Source organism: Ictalurus furcatus, chromosome 8 (genome assembly GCF_023375685.1).
Source record: "Ictalurus furcatus strain D&B chromosome 8, Billie_1.0, whole genome shotgun sequence".
NCBI classification, from domain to species: Eukaryota; Metazoa; Chordata; class Actinopteri; order Siluriformes; family Ictaluridae; genus Ictalurus; species Ictalurus furcatus.
In genome coordinates this window covers 14,451,835-14,470,334 of record NC_071262.1, presented here as the reverse complement: position 1 = coordinate 14,470,334, position 18,500 = coordinate 14,451,835, and the positions used below count along the sequence as shown (strand labels likewise).

The window sequence follows — 18,500 nt, the reverse complement described above, 5'->3', positions numbered from 1 at the left end:
AAATATATATATATATATATATAAATATATAAATAATAATATATAAATAAATAAATATATAAATCTAATATATAAAGTTTCAAATATCTAATATATATATATATATATATATATATATATATATATATATATATATATATATATATATATATATATAATAAAAAAAAAATAAAACAATAAAAAAAAACATGTAGTAATCGTAACTTCCTGAGGTTATTTTGTGAACACCAACGATGTTTGGGTACACATGAGAATAGGTCAAGTCTGTATGAATTATTTGGCCATCCACAGTCGTGTCTATGACTGAGTGGGAGGTGTAGCTGTGTGCTCATGGCTGTACAAACATGAAGGACGTTTTGATGTTTTTATGCCCATTGACATGAAGGCCATCTCCTTGGGATGTGAGAGGTCTCATGCCCCAAATGACCTGTGACCTGTGTGAGTCTTGCCACACTGATACTGGTTTTCAGCCCTGAGGCGAGGGGCCAGGTACAATGCACAGTTATGTGATGAGACTCAGTTGTAGGCACTTTATTCCTTTGTCAATATGCTAAAATAAAAAAAATGTGTGTGTGTGTGTGTGAGTGTATATATATATATATATATATATATATATATATATATATATATATATATATATAAAATGTGTGTGTGTGTGTGTGTGTGTGTGTGTGTGTGTGAAATAAATAAGACTATCAATATCCTACTAATAAAACACATCACGTGTTGCCTATACACATTATTTAAATACCACTGATTGAATAATTCTGGAAGGCAGCAAAGTGTGAAGTTATTGTGATGAAGAGGATCCAAAGTGAACTTGACTTGAGTAGAAATAGATAAGTTTAGAAGTTATAAACCCTTTCCACATAGGAAAAATGTGGTCATGATATGAGGGTATGATTTTGTTGTTATTGCTGTTGTTGTTGTTGTTGTTGTTGTTGTTTTGCCCTAAACTACAATGTGCCATTATCAGTATTGAGCGGTATGTGGTCTTCTTCTAATGAGTGTAGGTTACTGGGCTGGTAATAATGTGATTGCAAATGCGAGCGTGTATTCGATCTATGCTGCAAATTGTTTCTGGCCCTGTGCTTGCTAACAAAGACACACAAATCACTTCATTAAGAGCGCAGTTTCATCACCACGCGCCTGCCGTGATTCAGGAAGCATCATTATGGAGCCTGAAGTACGGGGGATAAACCGCAACAGGTGCCACTGTTGTAGTGTTGCCAGTGTGCTGCCTGCAGCCGTGCAAACTGTCTGTATGTAGGCTACTGCTCTGGTGCCACAGTGCCGTGGGCTTGGGTCTGTACCCTCCCCGAACCACCTTCTGTCTTTTATCCCGATGTGAGGGGGCATGCACGTGTCCCGGAGGCTTTGAGCGCGCGGTATTGTCCCCGCCGATCCCCGACACGTGCAGTTACAAGAGCCCTGGCTGGACCTCACGCGGAACTCTCCAATAGAGGATTTAACCCGAACCCCCTTCCAAATCCACACAGCCGCCTGCACAAAGCGTTTCTGAAAAGCTCAAACCCGAGTCTGTGTAGCTCTCAAAATCCTGAAAAGAAATTCGAATTCGAAAAATAAAAATAGGATATTATAAACAATATCAGACAATATCGGTTTAACAGTATTATATTTTACAATTAAAATTTTAGAATTTTAATTCATAATAACGAAGAAATTATCAGCAACATACTTTCAGCTTTTTTATTTGAATAAATTTGTCTATTTGATTCGCTCGAATAATAGCCTATTAGAAATTATTACAAAGTATGCCTATTTAAAAATATTTTAATCAAATTTTTTTTATTTAAAATGCAGTGAAATTAAAATGTTAGGTGAATTAGGGTTAATGGGGTCATGTTTAAACTTGCAACAGTTAAAGTAAATTAGAAATTATTTAACTGAATCATTTGAGCAACTCGTTACTTCATTTGTAAACTTTCTTCAGGAAATCCCTGATATTGGTTGATGTTATGATCAACAAATGACGCTTAAAATGAAATGCAACATCGGTAATTTTATTGTCTGGATTAATTTTAAATATTATATCCAATACAAACCATTTTCTTGACTAACTTTAAAATGTCCCTGATATAATCTTTTAAAATAAGATGCAAACATTTTGATCAGCGACTGGAAAGTGATGTTTAAGGTAGTAAACAACAGTAATAGAAACGAGAATATACGTTGGCTTTATTTATTTGATTGGATATAATTAAGTAGAATAATTGTAGCCTTTGATTTTTTCAAATTGGTATCTTTTTTTTGGAAATGATTTTAATAAGGCTCTGGTCTCTTCAAAAGATGAAATGCAGTCATGTTGGATGATGGATGAAGTAACGCCTTAGTTAGCATAAAGCTTCATCACCTGCTGCATATGGACGCTGTGACCGTTATTAACTTCTGAATGCGTCATGACGCGTCTTTGTCCCGTCGCGCGCGGTGACGCTCCAACAGCCAAAAACTCATTATCAGTCCGACAATTTGTGTTTGAAGGATGTGTGTGTCAGTTACTGATTGCAAAGAAAACACCTTCAAGGATGCATGATCTTTGTATAAAAAAAAAAGCAATTATATTTATTCGTACAAAAAAGTCTGTAACAACTTATACTTTGAGGTAAATACATAATAGAATAAATCTCTTTATATACAATAAAATACAATATGATGAAAGCATGGGTTTAATAAATATATATATTTTTAAAGAAGTAACTAAGAACTCTTCCCTTGTGTAAAAGGGTCTTTCTGTAAACTGAAGAGAACAGTATTTCCTGGGGTCAAAATACATAATGCATAAGGCCAGTTACTTGTCATTTTGACGGCCTTTCATTCTATTGTCAAAGCGTTGAAACTGCATTTTCACGCTCGCTTTTCTGCTCTATCAACCTAACAAATTGTAAAATTGACATTTCACCTCGGACGACTAAAAGCAAATCTGTCTTCTCAGTTCTCGGCATCATTTTCCCCATGACTGGTACTGAGGTCGAGCTGGAATAAAGGTGGGGGAAAAAAGTGCAAAGGTATGGGAAGTCCTTAAGTTCAGCAATACAAAACGTACAAAAATAAAGACCATTCTCATTCGCGAAACTGACGGTAGTTAAGGCAAACAGTGAACATCTAATCTGTCTCTGGCTCTGCACTCGTGCCTCTAAAGGGCAAAGAAAATGTCATTTTCCCTTATTAGGCTAGCTACAGAAGATTTGGGACTAGGAGATAGCTCAGTAAATGCTTGGGTAGCTGTGGTAGCGGTAAACGACGTCTGCTTGCAGAAATCCGTAATCGTCCATAGTCTCCGGGCTGCCGGGATTAGAAGAGCTATAGGATGGAGAGGAACCTGAAGAGGAGGCGCTTGATGCCCATGAGCACGCATCGCTCCCCGGGCTCGGTATTTCCGCCGTGCAGCTCACTGTCGGTGACGAATCTCTCGGTTTGTTCCCGCGCTGGTCCGCGATGCGGATGGTCTCGGACAGTGCCCAGATGTAGTTGTGAGCGAAGCGCAGAGTCTCGATTTTGGTGAGCTTGGTGTCGTCCGGGAAGGCAGGCAGCACACTTCGCAGAGCGTCCAGCGCATCGTTCAGGTTGTGCATGCGGTTCCTCTCGCGGTCGTTGGCCTTCAACCTGCGGTTCTTCTTTACCACGTGAACGGCGACCTCGCTCCGCACACGCCCTCTGCGCTTCTTCTTCTGCTGCAACTCGCCGGCGTCCTGTGCGCTGTTCCCCGGCGATGCAAGCGAGGAAGCGGGCGAGGCGGCGTGCATGCTGCCGCGGGAATCCTCATCATCCGTGTGAGCAAAGGAAAAGTCGCAGCTGGAGCTGTCCAGATCAGAGAACGCGCTCTCCATTGTCTGTGGAAAATGCACGAAAGGAACGATTAGTAAGTTATCTAACTGTACTCGTACTGAAGCATGCTAGAATGGAGACATGTTCTGCATCGCATACATACCTGTTGATAGTTTGGGAGGTGAGCTAAGGGATCAGAGCTCTCGCTGGGGAGCCAAAGTCGCCCAGATAACTTTTTGTTGAAGTTTTAAGGCACGCGTCGGTCTCGCTCTTGCTCTTCAATCAGCTCGTGTGAGCCAGTGAGCCTGGCACACGACTGGCCTCAGTTACCTTATATACCCTGATAAGACAATGAACGCACCCCCCGCGCTTTGGCATTTCGGTGAAGGATGGATGAATGGGTTGCATCAGGTCTGCCCCGTGCCGCACGGCGATCTCATTAGCATAATTTATGCCAGTTGTTTGTTCGCCCTCTGAAGCGTGCCTGTAATCACTGCTGGCCAATCAGAGGCCAAGAAAGCTCCGAGCCACGCGAGCTCCACTGTTGCTATCTGTCCTCGGAGGAGTAAGTACGCTTTAAGTTAAACCTTTAAAGGAAAAAGAAAAGAAACCAGTAGCCAAACTCAGTGGCGTACATAGACCCCCGGGCTAGGCACACTTCCTTAGATTGGCAAGACTTAGCTTTAGTCTATTTCATAACTTTAAAATGCATACTTACTGCCAGAACTTATTAATAAATATATCTTACACTGTTATGGAATCTGTAAAATTAGCCCATGTTTTAAAACCTTCCATTTAACCTGGTTTTCTTGCTTATAAAGCATGACCTGTTTTGGGCATACTCTACTTTGTGTTTAAAATATGTCATACAATCATAAGATTTTAGATACATAAGATTATACAGATAATTTTTTTGTTAAAAATAAAATCCTTTTGAATGTATACATTGTTGCAGGTCAATGTTTATTTGTCTTAAAGTTTTTTTTTTCTTATAGTGTCTTTAGTTTTTGCCCATAAAGAAGAAGAAGAAAAAAAACACTTTACAATAACGCAGTGTTACGACTGCACAAGTGTTGCACTTAATCCACTTTTCTCATTTGAATTTGAGCCAGATGAAAGACGCCGTTAAATCATACTGCCCCACTATGCGCAATTTCTTAAGGTTTATTTAAAGACATCTTTATGAGACAGCCATACAATTGACCATTAATTATTCAATTTATTCAATCGCCTGCATCTTGCGCCCCCTTTTGAAAGTAATAGAAAGGGGGCACTATTTAGAAATAGTTGGAGAAGAGACCTGCAGCGCTTTTCTCCTTGCGGTATTATGAGGACAGGGGGACAGTCATTTATAAATAATTACACAATGTTTAGAGTCTTCAGGCATGTATAATATATCAAAGCGATTATAAGGTGAATTGTTCTATTGTGCGTGTCTCCCCGCTCTCCTTTTCAGCTCTACACGCCTTGTCCCCCGTCCAATTTTTGCGCCTCTGCGCTTTTGTCACTCATTTTCTCCTCGGCCTGCAACACTCCAATAGCATTATTCTCATTCAAATCGTCCCAGCATGAACAAAAACACCCTGCGCTCTGAAGCACTTTTGGAGCTTTTGCTGCGTGGCCTGAAGTTAGTGGCAAAGTTTAAAAAAAAAAAAAATGAGCATGTGATATAAGAGCTAGGTCTACATCTTCAACGAATGGAATAAAACTGAATAGCAATTTTCAGTTTAAAATCCATGCTCAGGAACCAATAGATTTCTCTTTTCCTTCAGCCCCTGAGCTCTAGGCTACTGCACTAGCAGTGAACTTGGTTTATTGCTTTACTTTTAAAGGGGCCTCCGGTGGCGCTGCTGCATCTCAGACACTCCTGAAGGAGGAAGAGGTCGATTTTATTATTACAGCACCAACCTGTCAGCAATAACTTCAAAGACGCAAAACAGCTTGAATGCACATTTGGCTTACTTTGGACATAAGTGATCTGCCTTAAACGTGCACCTTATTGCACATATAAAGCGACTTATTTCCATAAAAGTGATGGATGGAAAATGGGTTTTGCTGAGAAGGGGCGGTGGGGGGTGAAAGGGTGGAAGGGTGGAAGTTTTTTTTTTTGCCCACAGTTGAGAGGGGTTGCCAAGGAGATTTTGACAGGATTAGGCACAAGTGCACGGGATCTTATTGCATTTCAATAGCAGAAACACGTGAGAAAATGAAACAAGCGCATTACTCAAAGAAGCTTTGAGCTGCTCCTCCGTGGCAATCTCTACACACAGCTTAGGATGCAGACGAAATGTAGCCTAAAATCGCTAGATAATCAATGCCTAATGCAAAAAAGCCTTATTCAGTCTTCATTACGGCATGTCCATTGATCTAAAGAAGAAAAAACGCACGAGAAGAGATCATAACTTTATAGCGGATTTATATGAATTCGGATGGCAGGTGCGTGCGTGCGTGTGTGTGTGTGTGTGTGTGAGTGAGAGAGAGAGAGAGAGAGAGAGAGAGAGAGCCGCAGTCCAGTGTCACTTATTAAAGACTGATATGGGACATGTGTGGGACAGACATCTTTTCTTCTTTTCAAGAATGCCTCTCCATTTGTTTCATATCTATGTGCGTAACTCGAATTAAAATTCAATTTCGGATCTGGTCCAGCATTAATCCCCGGGTATTAACGCGATTACTGTTCGCAAAGGGTCTTTGAGTCAGAAAGTCTGATAGAAGTTTTCACATGGTAATCCTACGAATAATCCCTTCCCCTCTCCTGAAGCCTGTGGACCCTTTCTCCTGTTTCCAGACCCAGGCAGGGTAGAATGGGGCCATTACTCTTGAATGATAATTCATTCCATACTCCAGTGCCTCAATTGTACCAAGACACCACTCCTCACAGCAGAAAATCACCCCCCCTCCGCCCCCCCCCCCCACATGAAAACTTCAACTTTGTCACTAATTTACTTTATGTAAAAATATTTGTAGCTTGTTTTATTCAATGCTGTGCATATATGCAATTATACGTATTTGTGTATTTCGTTATAACAATCTTACAGTATACATATAATACAGCCTAATATTTATGTATTTGCTCACTTAGATATTAATATGTAATATACAAAGAAAATAATGAACTAACAGTATTATTTCAAATAATATTATACTTTCTAAAATTCATTTACTCTAGCATATCTTAAATCATCATTTGCATAATTTGTAGATATCTGTCTTTTGCAAATTATTCTATAGTTATCTTTATATATCAGATATCTTTCTCACCCCAGAGTTTCACTTCATCTATTCAATCAATTAATTTCCTGCATTTACAACCTTTCAAAACAGGTGCTATTATTAAAATGTCTTGGAATCTTATTACAGGCTATCTAAATGCTAATTTGAGGTCTGCATTGTCAATGAGACACAAAATGTACCAGTATGTGAACCTTACACTATCAATCAGGTGCCAGAGTTTAAAGGCAAACCCTACTGTGAGGCATTCACTTGTCTTTGCGTGTTTGTGCAAGTGCATAATTTACCTCTAGTTTACCCTGCATTAGTACTCACAATAAGACCTGTGTCTCTAAAGACTTTATCTTTCAAAGTAACCAGGGCAACTTCTTGGCAAAATGTGAAGAAGCTTTGCCTATGTTATACCATCGTTAAAAGAGGACAAACACACAGTGCTGCCCTGATTAATGATAACTACCCACACCTGACCTTGCAAGACTAACACATACATTACAGTGGGCTTTCAGCAGCCTTGTGAACTGTAGCTGTGTAACTAATGGCACGTTCTCCACTTCCTATTTTTGGTTCCTTTTATTTTCCCCAGCCTTGTGCACTGGACTGTCTGTATGCACATCTCATTATCTCCCATTTGTTTAATGGTAAACACCTTATTAGCTGTAAAAATAGATTTATATCATTAGTTTAAAATCAAACTTATTTAAATCATAAACAAATGAAGTATCACCACACTGTAAACAAATTCCATAATTTCTTCATAAAATACTATGCTCAGACCAGTATGACTTTACATGTGTTTTACATGTGTGCTTTGTACTATAGTCCACCTGGTATTCTGGGTAAATATTCACAGTGCTGTTAGGTTATAGTGTATCAAAGGACCTTACTATGCAGCTTCAGTAGCACTTTCTTGACTATAGTGGAATAACACAGTAAATGATAAATATATATATATATATATATATATATATATATATATATATATATATATAATTTACTTTTCTGTAAAACTGGATGTCAAAGAATTTATTAGGAATCATATCTGGCTAATATTTGTCTTACATTATTGCATTTGCTTATATTTTTACATTATTTTGACATTTTTGTTAAACATTTTGCTGAAAGAAAAGCATAGTTTCAAGAAATTGAATGAAGCAGTGTGAGTAAAACAAGTTTAAACAGGGGGTAAAGCTAGACAGTAACACTAGTTTAACTAAGTGGATAATGTTTACTATAGAGCCTGGTATCATAAATAGATAATCTATGGGCTGTATGTTTTCCCCTGAGGTATTTACAGCTGTGAATGATGGATAAAAATACAGTACAATGTGCCATTACTATAAACAAAGACTGCAATAATAATTCTGTAAGCATTAATTACAGTAAATACATGGCAACTGTACTGCCAGTCATTTACTGTAGATTTACCAAAAATAATTTAGACAGTGCAGTCTTTGATACGTTGCTTACATGATCATTTGTGTATAGAGAAGTGAGAATTATTCATTTAGATTTCATGATAGTTTATTTTAGTTCTTGAAGCATTTAGACTATTGTTAAGAAAACACATACATACATACATACATACATACATACATTCAGACATCTAAAATGCTTTAAAACGTTGTAAATAATATTTATTCATCAGAATAACTTGACTAGTACATTAAAAAAAAAATTTAATTAGCTCTCGGTAATTACACACAGACATTAGATATTTTAAATAACATGCTTCTGTAGTTCCACCCTCATTGTTTGATTTGTCATCAGTGCCCACTTCTCTATCTAACTGAGACATGGAGCTGGGTGATGGCATCACTTGTAGGTGCTCAAATAAGCCATATGGTTTGAAGTGCAATAACTTGAAGCTGGAGGCAACAATGGAGTAATTGAGAAGGGAAGAGATCCGAGCTTGACTCGGCAAAGCTGCAAAAACTCCTTCTTTCACTCTAATGAAGCTGTTGTCTGGAGATTCTGCATTGGGTTGGGAGGATGGTGCTGGACGTGATTTGTCATACAATCTGAATCTTTAGGAGGGCCAGAGAAAGACCTCCTCTCCATATGTCTGCTTATTTTGCATCTGAAAGCTCCGGGTGGAGATGGGGGCAGAGAAGGGGACAAAATGGAGTGAATTGAAGCACTGGACTAGGACTTTTCTTTCAGGCAAATCAAACCAACATTAAACATAGAATGTGCTGCTTGTAGCATAAAAGGGAATAGGAGAAGTTTCTGATAACTTTATATTCACACTAGGATGTATATTCTGGGAATGATACATATGTTAGGTGATAACTAATTCTTAGGAGCTATTTTGTAATTATGGCTCCGTTATAAGATAACTGAATATGCATAATGTCTAGTTAAGGTAGATTTGGTCTTAAATGAGTAATCAGCCATTATTAATTTGGTACATTGTTTTAGTACATTTCTAGCTAGAAAGAAAGAAATGAAGGAAGAATTACTAGAATAATCATGTGGCATTTACATAAAACAGCCTAATGCTGACTATTATGATGTCAATATATTTTTTTAAATAGTTTAAAATAGTTTTTGAAACCCAAATATGCTTATCACAGGTGTCTTTAACTGATCAAAGAATAACAACATGCCCTTGCAAGACTAAGCCAATCTCAGAGGAAAACAAGGACCACTTGAAAGAATGTGACCACACAATAAGGAGCTTGGAAACAATGGCAATACTTTTGCATTAGGTGTCACTAGTAGAGAATTTGGACCACCAAGTAATGAAAGAGCACTGGCACTATACAAGTGCAATTATGCCAGGACAATAGCTGTATTGCTTCCCCCAAGTCAGTGGGCATAGTGCTGTGCACAGGAATGGTAATAGTCACTCCGAGTATACAACGTCTTTGAGAACAGGTGTGAAAGACAAGAGTGCAGAGGTTAGAGTCACTTCTACTGTGTTAGATCAGTTACTTTGGAAACGCTTTTTATGTCTCCCTTTCCTTTTGTCCCTCAGACTCTTTAAATTAAAGTGGTCTAGAGATATACAACAAAATGAAAATGTCTAAATCTTAAAGTAATGCTGCATTTTAAAACAGAAATAGTTGTATTATCAATAAAAGGAGCTATAATGAGAACCTTGTTCAATGGGAAAAGTTGTACAAAGCAAATTTTCTACTATACACTTTTTTTTTTTTTTTTAATGCCTTGGTATTTAAATGTGTGCAGCATTTTGGTATCCCATATTCTCTGTTAATGTACATATAATTCAATACAAAATAAAATGCAAATTAAATAACAAAATGAAAATGGAATTAAATAACAAAAAACAGTTAAGCTAAATCTAATGGAGGACTAATATAGAAAAAATAACAAAGTAATCTGTTGGTGGAACAGCATGAATGACATGACAATTCTTTTTTTTTCTTTTTTTTAAAAAACCCAAAATAATACATTCATTCATTCGTGCATAGCTGTGATAGTATATACAAGAAATAGAGTCTGTTAAGGTTATTAACCCCATTATTCTCCTTTCCACTTTCCCCCCTAAGGCCAAATTATTGAGCTAATATTCCAGTATAAAAGGAAGTACTGGACATGTGGAGCCATCCAATTTTCTTGGAGTTTATAAGCTTAATATAGAATACAGCATCAGGATCTGGTGTGTGTCTATAAGAAAAAGTGAGATGATGTTGGGGTCTAAATTTGGTTAATGGCAAAGAAGAGTCGGCTGTACACAAGAGTTATGAACTTGTCATTGTGGAGACATCTGAATGCATGCTCATCCCCGCCTGCTCTGATATCATGGTTAATGATATGAGTGCCTCACGCTCTGCAAGAATGCTGAGCAGAGAAAATGAGGAAGTCCCCAAGGACCTCCATCAGTTTGGACAACTCATTTTGATGCAAAAACCATGCACTGCACTCAGATATTCGTGGACATCTGCCCAGGCTCATCAACATGCATGGCCTCAGTTGGGGCTATCTGACCTGCCTGAGCAACAATGGTGTTGCAGTCTGATCTATGGCACACCGCTGCTTCTGCCTTTATACACTTGTCAAAGAAGAGCTTTTAAAAACTGGCTTTTAATGCTAGGAAAAACTGCTATAGTACCACAAGGGATATAAAGAGTGTTTCCGCTTCTGACTTCTCAGACCCTTTCTTGCACTGCCACATGCAATTTCTCTTTGTCATTGTCTTTTAGTAACTCTTATTATAGAGGAGCGCCTGGGCTGAAGGAAAGCTTTCTGGAAAGAGGCCCTGGTTTACATACTTGTGAGGTGCATTCCAAACACATGGGTTTGGCAAGCTTCACTTACATCATTTATTCATTTGGCACATGCTTTTTCCCAAAGCGACGTACAATTGAGGCAGATACAATCCAACCATATGGCTGTTAACAGAGCAACAGAACTACATTTCCAACAATAGACCAGAAACAAGTGTGCGATATAGGAAGAACAGAAAGACATAACATGAGGGATGGAATCAGTTATACCCAAGAGAGTTAAAAACACTAGTTTAGGAGCGGTTAATAAAACTTTAAATGATTGGCATACAAGGCAGAGATGGTCAATTTACAATAGACCACAAATACACACAATATGGTTCCTCAAACACCTCAACAGGTAAATTATACCTGGTCTTAAGCTCCTAATTCAGGACTATTTGTGGTCCATAGCTGACCCATGATGAGGTCTGTGTTTACTGATGGTATGCGTATGTTTGTTTGTTTGTGTGTGTATAAACAGTAAGCAGGGTCTAGAAACAAACCTGTTGTGGTCACAGTGCTAAAACTACATGAAAATAATTGCGTTGATTAATATTTATTTAGTAGTCTTTTGTCAGCATTTTATAAGTGACCAGTAGTGCCAGTAGTTTTTTTTTTTGCTTGAAACTTACTATGTGATAAAAAAGATAAATATTAATTATTTACTTATGGATTAATGTCTGTTTCGTTTATATAAACGCTGTATAAACTGACTAGCAATACAGAAGAATTCTCCAAATTTAATTTTAACGTTGTCATTATTTTTTTCCACATATATTGTAAAACGAATCTTTTTTTACACTAATATAACCAATGCTTCCTTCAGAAAATTCAAACCGCGCATTAGCCCAGCAATACTTTCGAGCTATGCTGCCGTCTGGTGGCCAAACAAGCAAATAGCGTTGATCAGTGGATTAAAGCTGTTGTTGCTGTTAACGGCATTTAGGATTTACAACATTTTTACTAGAATAAAATTGAGTCTTCTTGACATAACTATACTTAATCACACACTTGGGTCACATTGATAATATGAGTAGGTAACAAATAATTAATGAATCTAATATGAATTCAAACATATGGTGAATGCTGCCTAAAGTCAGACAGAGAGAGAGAGAGAAAAAGATCACAGCAAAAAACAAAAGCCCGGCAATCTTAGTTTCAATTTATGATCTTAATAATTCTAAATTAAACATACATTAAAAATACTTAATAGGATTTTCCCTGTAAGTGGTATTTAAAATAATAATAATAATAATAATAATAATAATAATAATAATAATAATAATAATAATGAAAATAAATAAATTAAATAAAGGTAAAGTCCACATACCTTTTTTTTACATTTTGAAATAGTCTGCAAATACTATCTTAAATCCATTTTAAAATGTTTAAGAAATAACACTCAAGACTCAAGATTTCATTTTATGCATGTAACATTTCATGATAATAATAAAGCTAATTACAAAAGATATTTTAATTTTTTTTCGACGAGGCTGAAATTTAACTTAGCATAAGTATTGGCCCGTTCTTAAAAATATCAATTTGCAACTTAATTAAGAAAAGTTCGTCGCAATTCAGTCCAGCTATCAGATTTACCTTGATAAACGCTGCCCCCTGCTGTCTATTTAGCGTCACTACAACTGGAGGAAAAGTCAAACCTCATATAAGATTAAAAGAATTTTTAAAAAGCACATTACAATTTCACTGACAAAATCTGAACGTGAGTATGATAGTATTTTATTATCTATTATTTAAAAACATTAAAATTTTTTGTGTTTTATTATTGGATTTTCATATCAACAGAGTAGGTTCAATACGTCTTAAATGGTTACGTGAATAACCAATAACCTACGTTTTAGCTGCAAGTAAAATACACGCCATCTTTAAACAAGGTTACTGTAAACACTGAGATTAAATAGAGGGTAAATAAAAGCGAAATAAAATGCATACATTACTGTATATGCACTGCATTCTGGGAGGAAAAATTCTTAATAAACTGACCGAATGAGACATGAGTGACTTTATTTCGGATTACTTCAAAGAATGCTAAATGGTTCGTCATGTCTTAAGTGACTATTGTATTTATATTTATATTTTTCATTTTAACGTAATGTGTGTCGGGTGAGTCACAAAAAACACCAAACCTTTGCATTATGAAATTGTATCGAAACGCTTTTAACTTGAAATCGATTTGACCCGGAAGTGCGATAGATTTCCGCTTTGTTCGGGAACCTGCCTGGGCACCGAGGCGCCTAATACAGCCGCTTAATAATCTTTACACAGTATAAACGGATTAAAATATGTTTTATCACGTAAGTTGGCTATTTATTCACAGAAACTTAGTATAAGTTGATCTACTTCATTGAGTTATTATAGTTTGCTTGTAAAAGTGAAGTGGCTAAAGCTCGTGCAGACATGAGCTTGTGTGCTGCATGCTGTTAACTAGTGTAGTGTTTGAGTAGCATCTCAGATGATGCATTATTTTAGGAATATTCTTCTGGCAATGGTTAACGTAGTGTAACAGTTAAAGATGCTGCAGGATGCTATGGTGAGTTTAAAAAAATGGAAGCCAAAAAAAAATGTATTTTATTTATTTTGTTTATTTTAGATCTCTCTGGAACATGAGATTCTCCTCCATCCTCGATATTTTGGCCCAAATCTGTTAAACACAGTCAAACAGAAGCTCTTTACAGAGGTGGAAGGCACATGCACAGGAAAGTAAGTCCTGAACGACACTGAGTAAGTGCCACTGTAGCAAAGCTCATTAACTTTTGTGTACATGCCATTGACCTGTGTCTCTCTTGCTTTTTGTAGATACGGCTTTGTCATTGCAGTGACTACAATTGATAATATCGGGGCAGGTGTCATACAGCCCGGCAGGGGTTTCGTGTTGTACCCTGTAAAATACAAGGCCATTGTGTTTCGGCCATTTAAAGGAGAGGTTGTGGATGCAGTGGTCACTCAGGTTAACAAGGTACAGTCCTTTATCACGGCTCTCCTTTATCATGCATTTTTGCCTTTAGATTGTTGTGTTGATACTCTAATTCATTTTTGTGCATTTTTCATGTATACAAGGTTTTACACCACAGCAAGGCTGAATTCTTGATTGGTCAAAAAACGTTGACCGGTTTTCTATAGCAGCAGCTCTGACAGTAGTGCCAGCAAATTTGTGCTTCAAACTTGTATTTAGTATTTAAAACCTTTAGCATTTTTCTTTATACTTTGCCTGCCAATTCTTGTTGTCATATTTATCTTTTACAGGTTGGACTATTTACAGAAATTGGCCCAATGTCCTGCTTTATCTCACGCCATGTAAGTTGAAATTTTACAAGTGATTTGAATTTCTCAATATCTTTCATGCAGCCTTGTTGACTAACTTCAACAGTTGAATTGTCCAATGATTCAGATATGAACCCAGTCATAAGTCCATGGCTCACAAAGCTTCCGTTCCTCCTCACACTGAACATTTCCACAAGCTTCAGAATCATGATGGTTTAAATCTTTGCTATAAAAAATGGCTATCCACACTTCTGTACACTAACAGAAATGCACTGACACGGTGAGCTTTTTCCCCAGAGAAAATATAGGCGCTGGATTGAAAAAAACAAAACAAAAAGTATTCACAATTTCATGTTATATCAGAAGTTTTGTTTGAAGCAGTTTGCAACATGTAAACATGGCTATGTCACTTGGACAGCCTTTTCCTGAAAGTGAGTAAAGTACATGGCTAGAACCCCTCTCTTTGTTTTAATTTGCAAATTTATTGTAAGATGCTTTTGATGTCGAAGTTCATCAGGTTCACACATCTTCAGTAACAGCTTTGTCTTAGTCAGAGTCATGGTGAACCCAGAGACTATCCTGGGACCAATGTTACATGAATATACGTCTGTCTATTGCAAGGCACCATCAAGTTTACTGTTCAGACCAGGAAAGTATTCGAAAGTCTTTGAAAGTCAAAATGGGTGGTGTTTTGAGTAGACAATTTTTTTTTTTTTTTAAACATTTTTTTTAGGAACTGCAGCTGCTGTTACACCAGAAAGTGTATGGTTTTTAAAATTTGTTTATGGTTTAGAATGATGTCTTTTTTGTTCCCATTTGTTTAGTCCATACCCTCAGAAATGGAATTTGACCCGAACTCCAATCCTCCTTGCTACAAGACAGTGGATGAGGTAATGTGGATTAGAGCTCTTTAGAGCTGAGATATTAATGATACCTTGTTTTAATGATTTATTTTGTATTTCATGTAGTTTGCATCTAAATGCTATTTCTTTTATGGTTCTCCTTCATAGGACGTTGTAATCCAACAAGATGATGAAATTCGATTGAAGATTGTTGGTACTCGAGTAGACAAGAATGATATTGTAAGTTAATATTTATATTATTATTATTATTGTTGTAAATCCAAGCTATATTAAAATCATTGGTTAACATTTTTGCCCTTTGTGTAGTCATTATTAATTTTTATTTACATTTTTTTCTTTTGTAGTTTGCCATTGGATCCCTCATGGACGACTACCTTGGTGAGTATTTTGGATCCTGTTTCTGTATCTGCTTTGTACTTGCCTTTATAGAACCAATTTTGGTTTGATGCATTATTGTTATCCTTAGTTAAAGTCAATTGGATGTCAACTTTTCCAAATTTGCTTGTAAACTGTAGACTTTCCCAAATGTCAGTGATGGTAGAAAATTAGGGAAATATTTAACTGAACTTTGTTTAAAAATACATTTAGTAGATTGACACTTATTTTTACAGTGACGTTAACTTGTCTCTTTTTGTCTTTTCAGGTCTTGTTAGTTGATGTGTCTGTCAAAGAGCAGTCATCTTGCAATATGTTTGTATATAAATATTTTTTTCTGTACTACCTTTTAATAAGTGTAGGTCTAGAATAGATACTTTTTTTTATCACTCTTTTTCTATGTTTAAACATTATTTTTAAGTGGGACCCTCAAACAAAATGGGAACAGAACATAAGTAAAGGAGTCTTTTAATTGCATTTAAGATCAGCATATATGATATACAATATTGTTGGGTTTGCCTTAGCTGTCTTGAAAAAATTGAGGGTCTACATAACTGATCTGTAAAAGAAAGTATTTTGCTTTCTATCCATTTTCATGAGGAACTTAGAGCTATTGCCAAGCTGTTTATTCTGTTAATGACTTCTTACAGAAAGCTGAGCATATTTATTCAGCTGTTTTCTTTGGTTTAAATACCCATCTAAGTTGACATCCGAGTGTTCATCTTACTACTGTGCTGTACCAACTACATTGGCATGCTTTTGCATTGTATTGTTTGACTGTAGGCTTTCTGTATTCAAGAATACATGATTAAGTCTATATACTTTTATAAACAGGTCTTGTGAACATAAATGTTTTAGTGTCTTATTTATTTATTTATTTACATGTTTTGCTTATTCAAATGAAATACATTTGGAAATGTTATTTAGGTGAAGAAAAACCCAGGATGGATATTAACCAATTAACCAATAAGTCCATAAGACTAGGATAGTATTACTAGTCCTAGTTTGATATAGGGGCCTAGTGCATCAGAAGAAATATTCCATTTAAGCAAGCAGTGTCCTGTACATACTGTACATGAAGTTTAGAAGTGGAAAAGGGTTTCATTTTGACAGTATACATAGTGATATTTAGTTTAATGTACACAATGTATTTAAACTGAAACCTGTAATAAGTAATATTGATTGTGAAAGCATGAAATTACTTATTTACACTGACTGTCCCCTGTATGTCAGTCATTAAGATAAAGAATATTGAATTTTGAATAAAATTATTTAATTTCAGGGGGGCATGGCAGCTTACTGGTTAGTATGTTTGCCTTGCACCTCCAGGGTTAGGGGCTTGAATCCCTGTGTGCAGAACTTGCATATTCTCCATGTGCTTTAGGGGTTTCCTCTGTGTATTTCAGTTTTCTCCCCAGTCCTAAGACATGCAATGTTGGCTGATTGGCATTTACAAATTGTCCATTTTGTGTGATTGGGTGTGCAATTATGCCCTGCAATGTGCCTGGCACCCCGTCCAGAGTGTCCCCTGCCTTGTACCCAGAGTTCCCTGGGATAGGCTCCAGGCTCCCGTACGACCCTGTGTAGGATAAGCGGTACAGCAGATGTATGGATGATTTAATTTGAGATTTTAGACATGTTTGCCATCAAACTGGTTATTCTGTTCTGTGTTAAACACTACAAAATACTTTTTCATCTCTTTGTGGAGTCTTTCTTATGTCTCTAACATACAGAACATTTTTAGTTATTTCAATCTATTACTCTTCCAATCATTTATGGTCTACAATGTTTTACTATAGCTAACCTTAGCAGTGTGTTCTTTCTAACATTTTATTTAGATCTAACGTTTTAGCTCGAGATTTGACATATTTTAAATCTTCATGTTGTCAGCTTACATGTGCATGAACTTCACCCCCTGGCAAAAATTATGGAATCACCACACTTAAAGGATGCTCACCCAGCTTTTTTACTTTGTAGCAATTAAAAAAATCAGTTATGAGACCATTTTTGGTTAATAGCTGAATATTCTGGCTTTGTAAGACATATCTCATACACACAAATTCAGTTAAATTGTTTTAATTGATGGCATTTTTTTGTCCAGATCAAGTAGAGGAACAAATTATGGTAGCAATAAAAAATAAATCACAATTAGTACTTTGTTGCATCTCCTCTGGCTTTTATGATGGCCTGAATTCTTTGCGGCATGGACTTCACTAATGAAAAACAATATTCTCCATCAGGCTGGTTCCAACTTTCCCGAACAGCGGTTGACACATCAGCATTGCAGTATATAGAGCCTTGTCATGGACCAATTTAATTTCCACCATAAAGTTTAATCGGATTTCAATCCTATCTCTACAGCAGTAACAGTTATACTCCATCCATCCGTTTTCTATACCGCTTATCCTTCCTTCAGGGTCATGTAACGTTTACAGTAACTTCCTACAGCTAAGGCCAAATTCAAAATGTGAGGGGATCTTCTGTGCGCAACCCTCTTCAAGTCATGCCACGGGTTTTAAACTTGGATGTAGAGGATTTAGATCTGGGCTCTGACTGTGCCATTGTAAAACATCCTTCTTCTGAAGACATTATTTTGTTGACTTGGATGTTAAATAAATAACCATATGAATCTATCCTTTACTATATTATTATAATATAGTAAGACCCTACAGCGAATTGTGAGGACAGCTGAAAAGTTAATCGCTGACTCTCTACCCACCATCAACACCTCCAA

At 36.6% G+C, this 18,500-nt stretch overlaps 2 protein-coding genes across 2 annotated transcripts; one reads left to right on the top strand and one right to left on the bottom strand.

The window, feature by feature from the left end:
• Window positions 1–3,133: 3,133 nt before the first annotated feature.
• On the bottom strand, window positions 3,134–3,959 carry neurog1 (neurogenin 1). Its single transcript, XM_053630225.1, has one exon. It carries the CDS (start codon window positions 3,846–3,848, stop codon window positions 3,225–3,227), a length of 624 nt encoding a protein of 207 aa, XP_053486200.1. The 5' UTR covers window positions 3,849–3,959; the 3' UTR covers window positions 3,134–3,224.
• Window positions 3,960–13,371: 9,412 nt separating this feature from the next.
• Window positions 13,372–16,634, top strand: polr2g (RNA polymerase II subunit G). The gene is made up of 8 exons (XM_053630966.1): window positions 13,372–13,561; window positions 13,858–13,967; window positions 14,064–14,223; window positions 14,511–14,561; window positions 15,353–15,418; window positions 15,539–15,610; window positions 15,736–15,769; window positions 16,035–16,634. The coding sequence occupies exons 1-8, from the start codon at window positions 13,550–13,552 to the stop codon at window positions 16,046–16,048; spliced, it is 519 nt and encodes a 172-aa protein (XP_053486941.1). The 5' UTR covers window positions 13,372–13,549; the 3' UTR covers window positions 16,049–16,634.
• The last annotated feature ends 1,866 nt before the right edge of the window (window positions 16,635–18,500 follow it).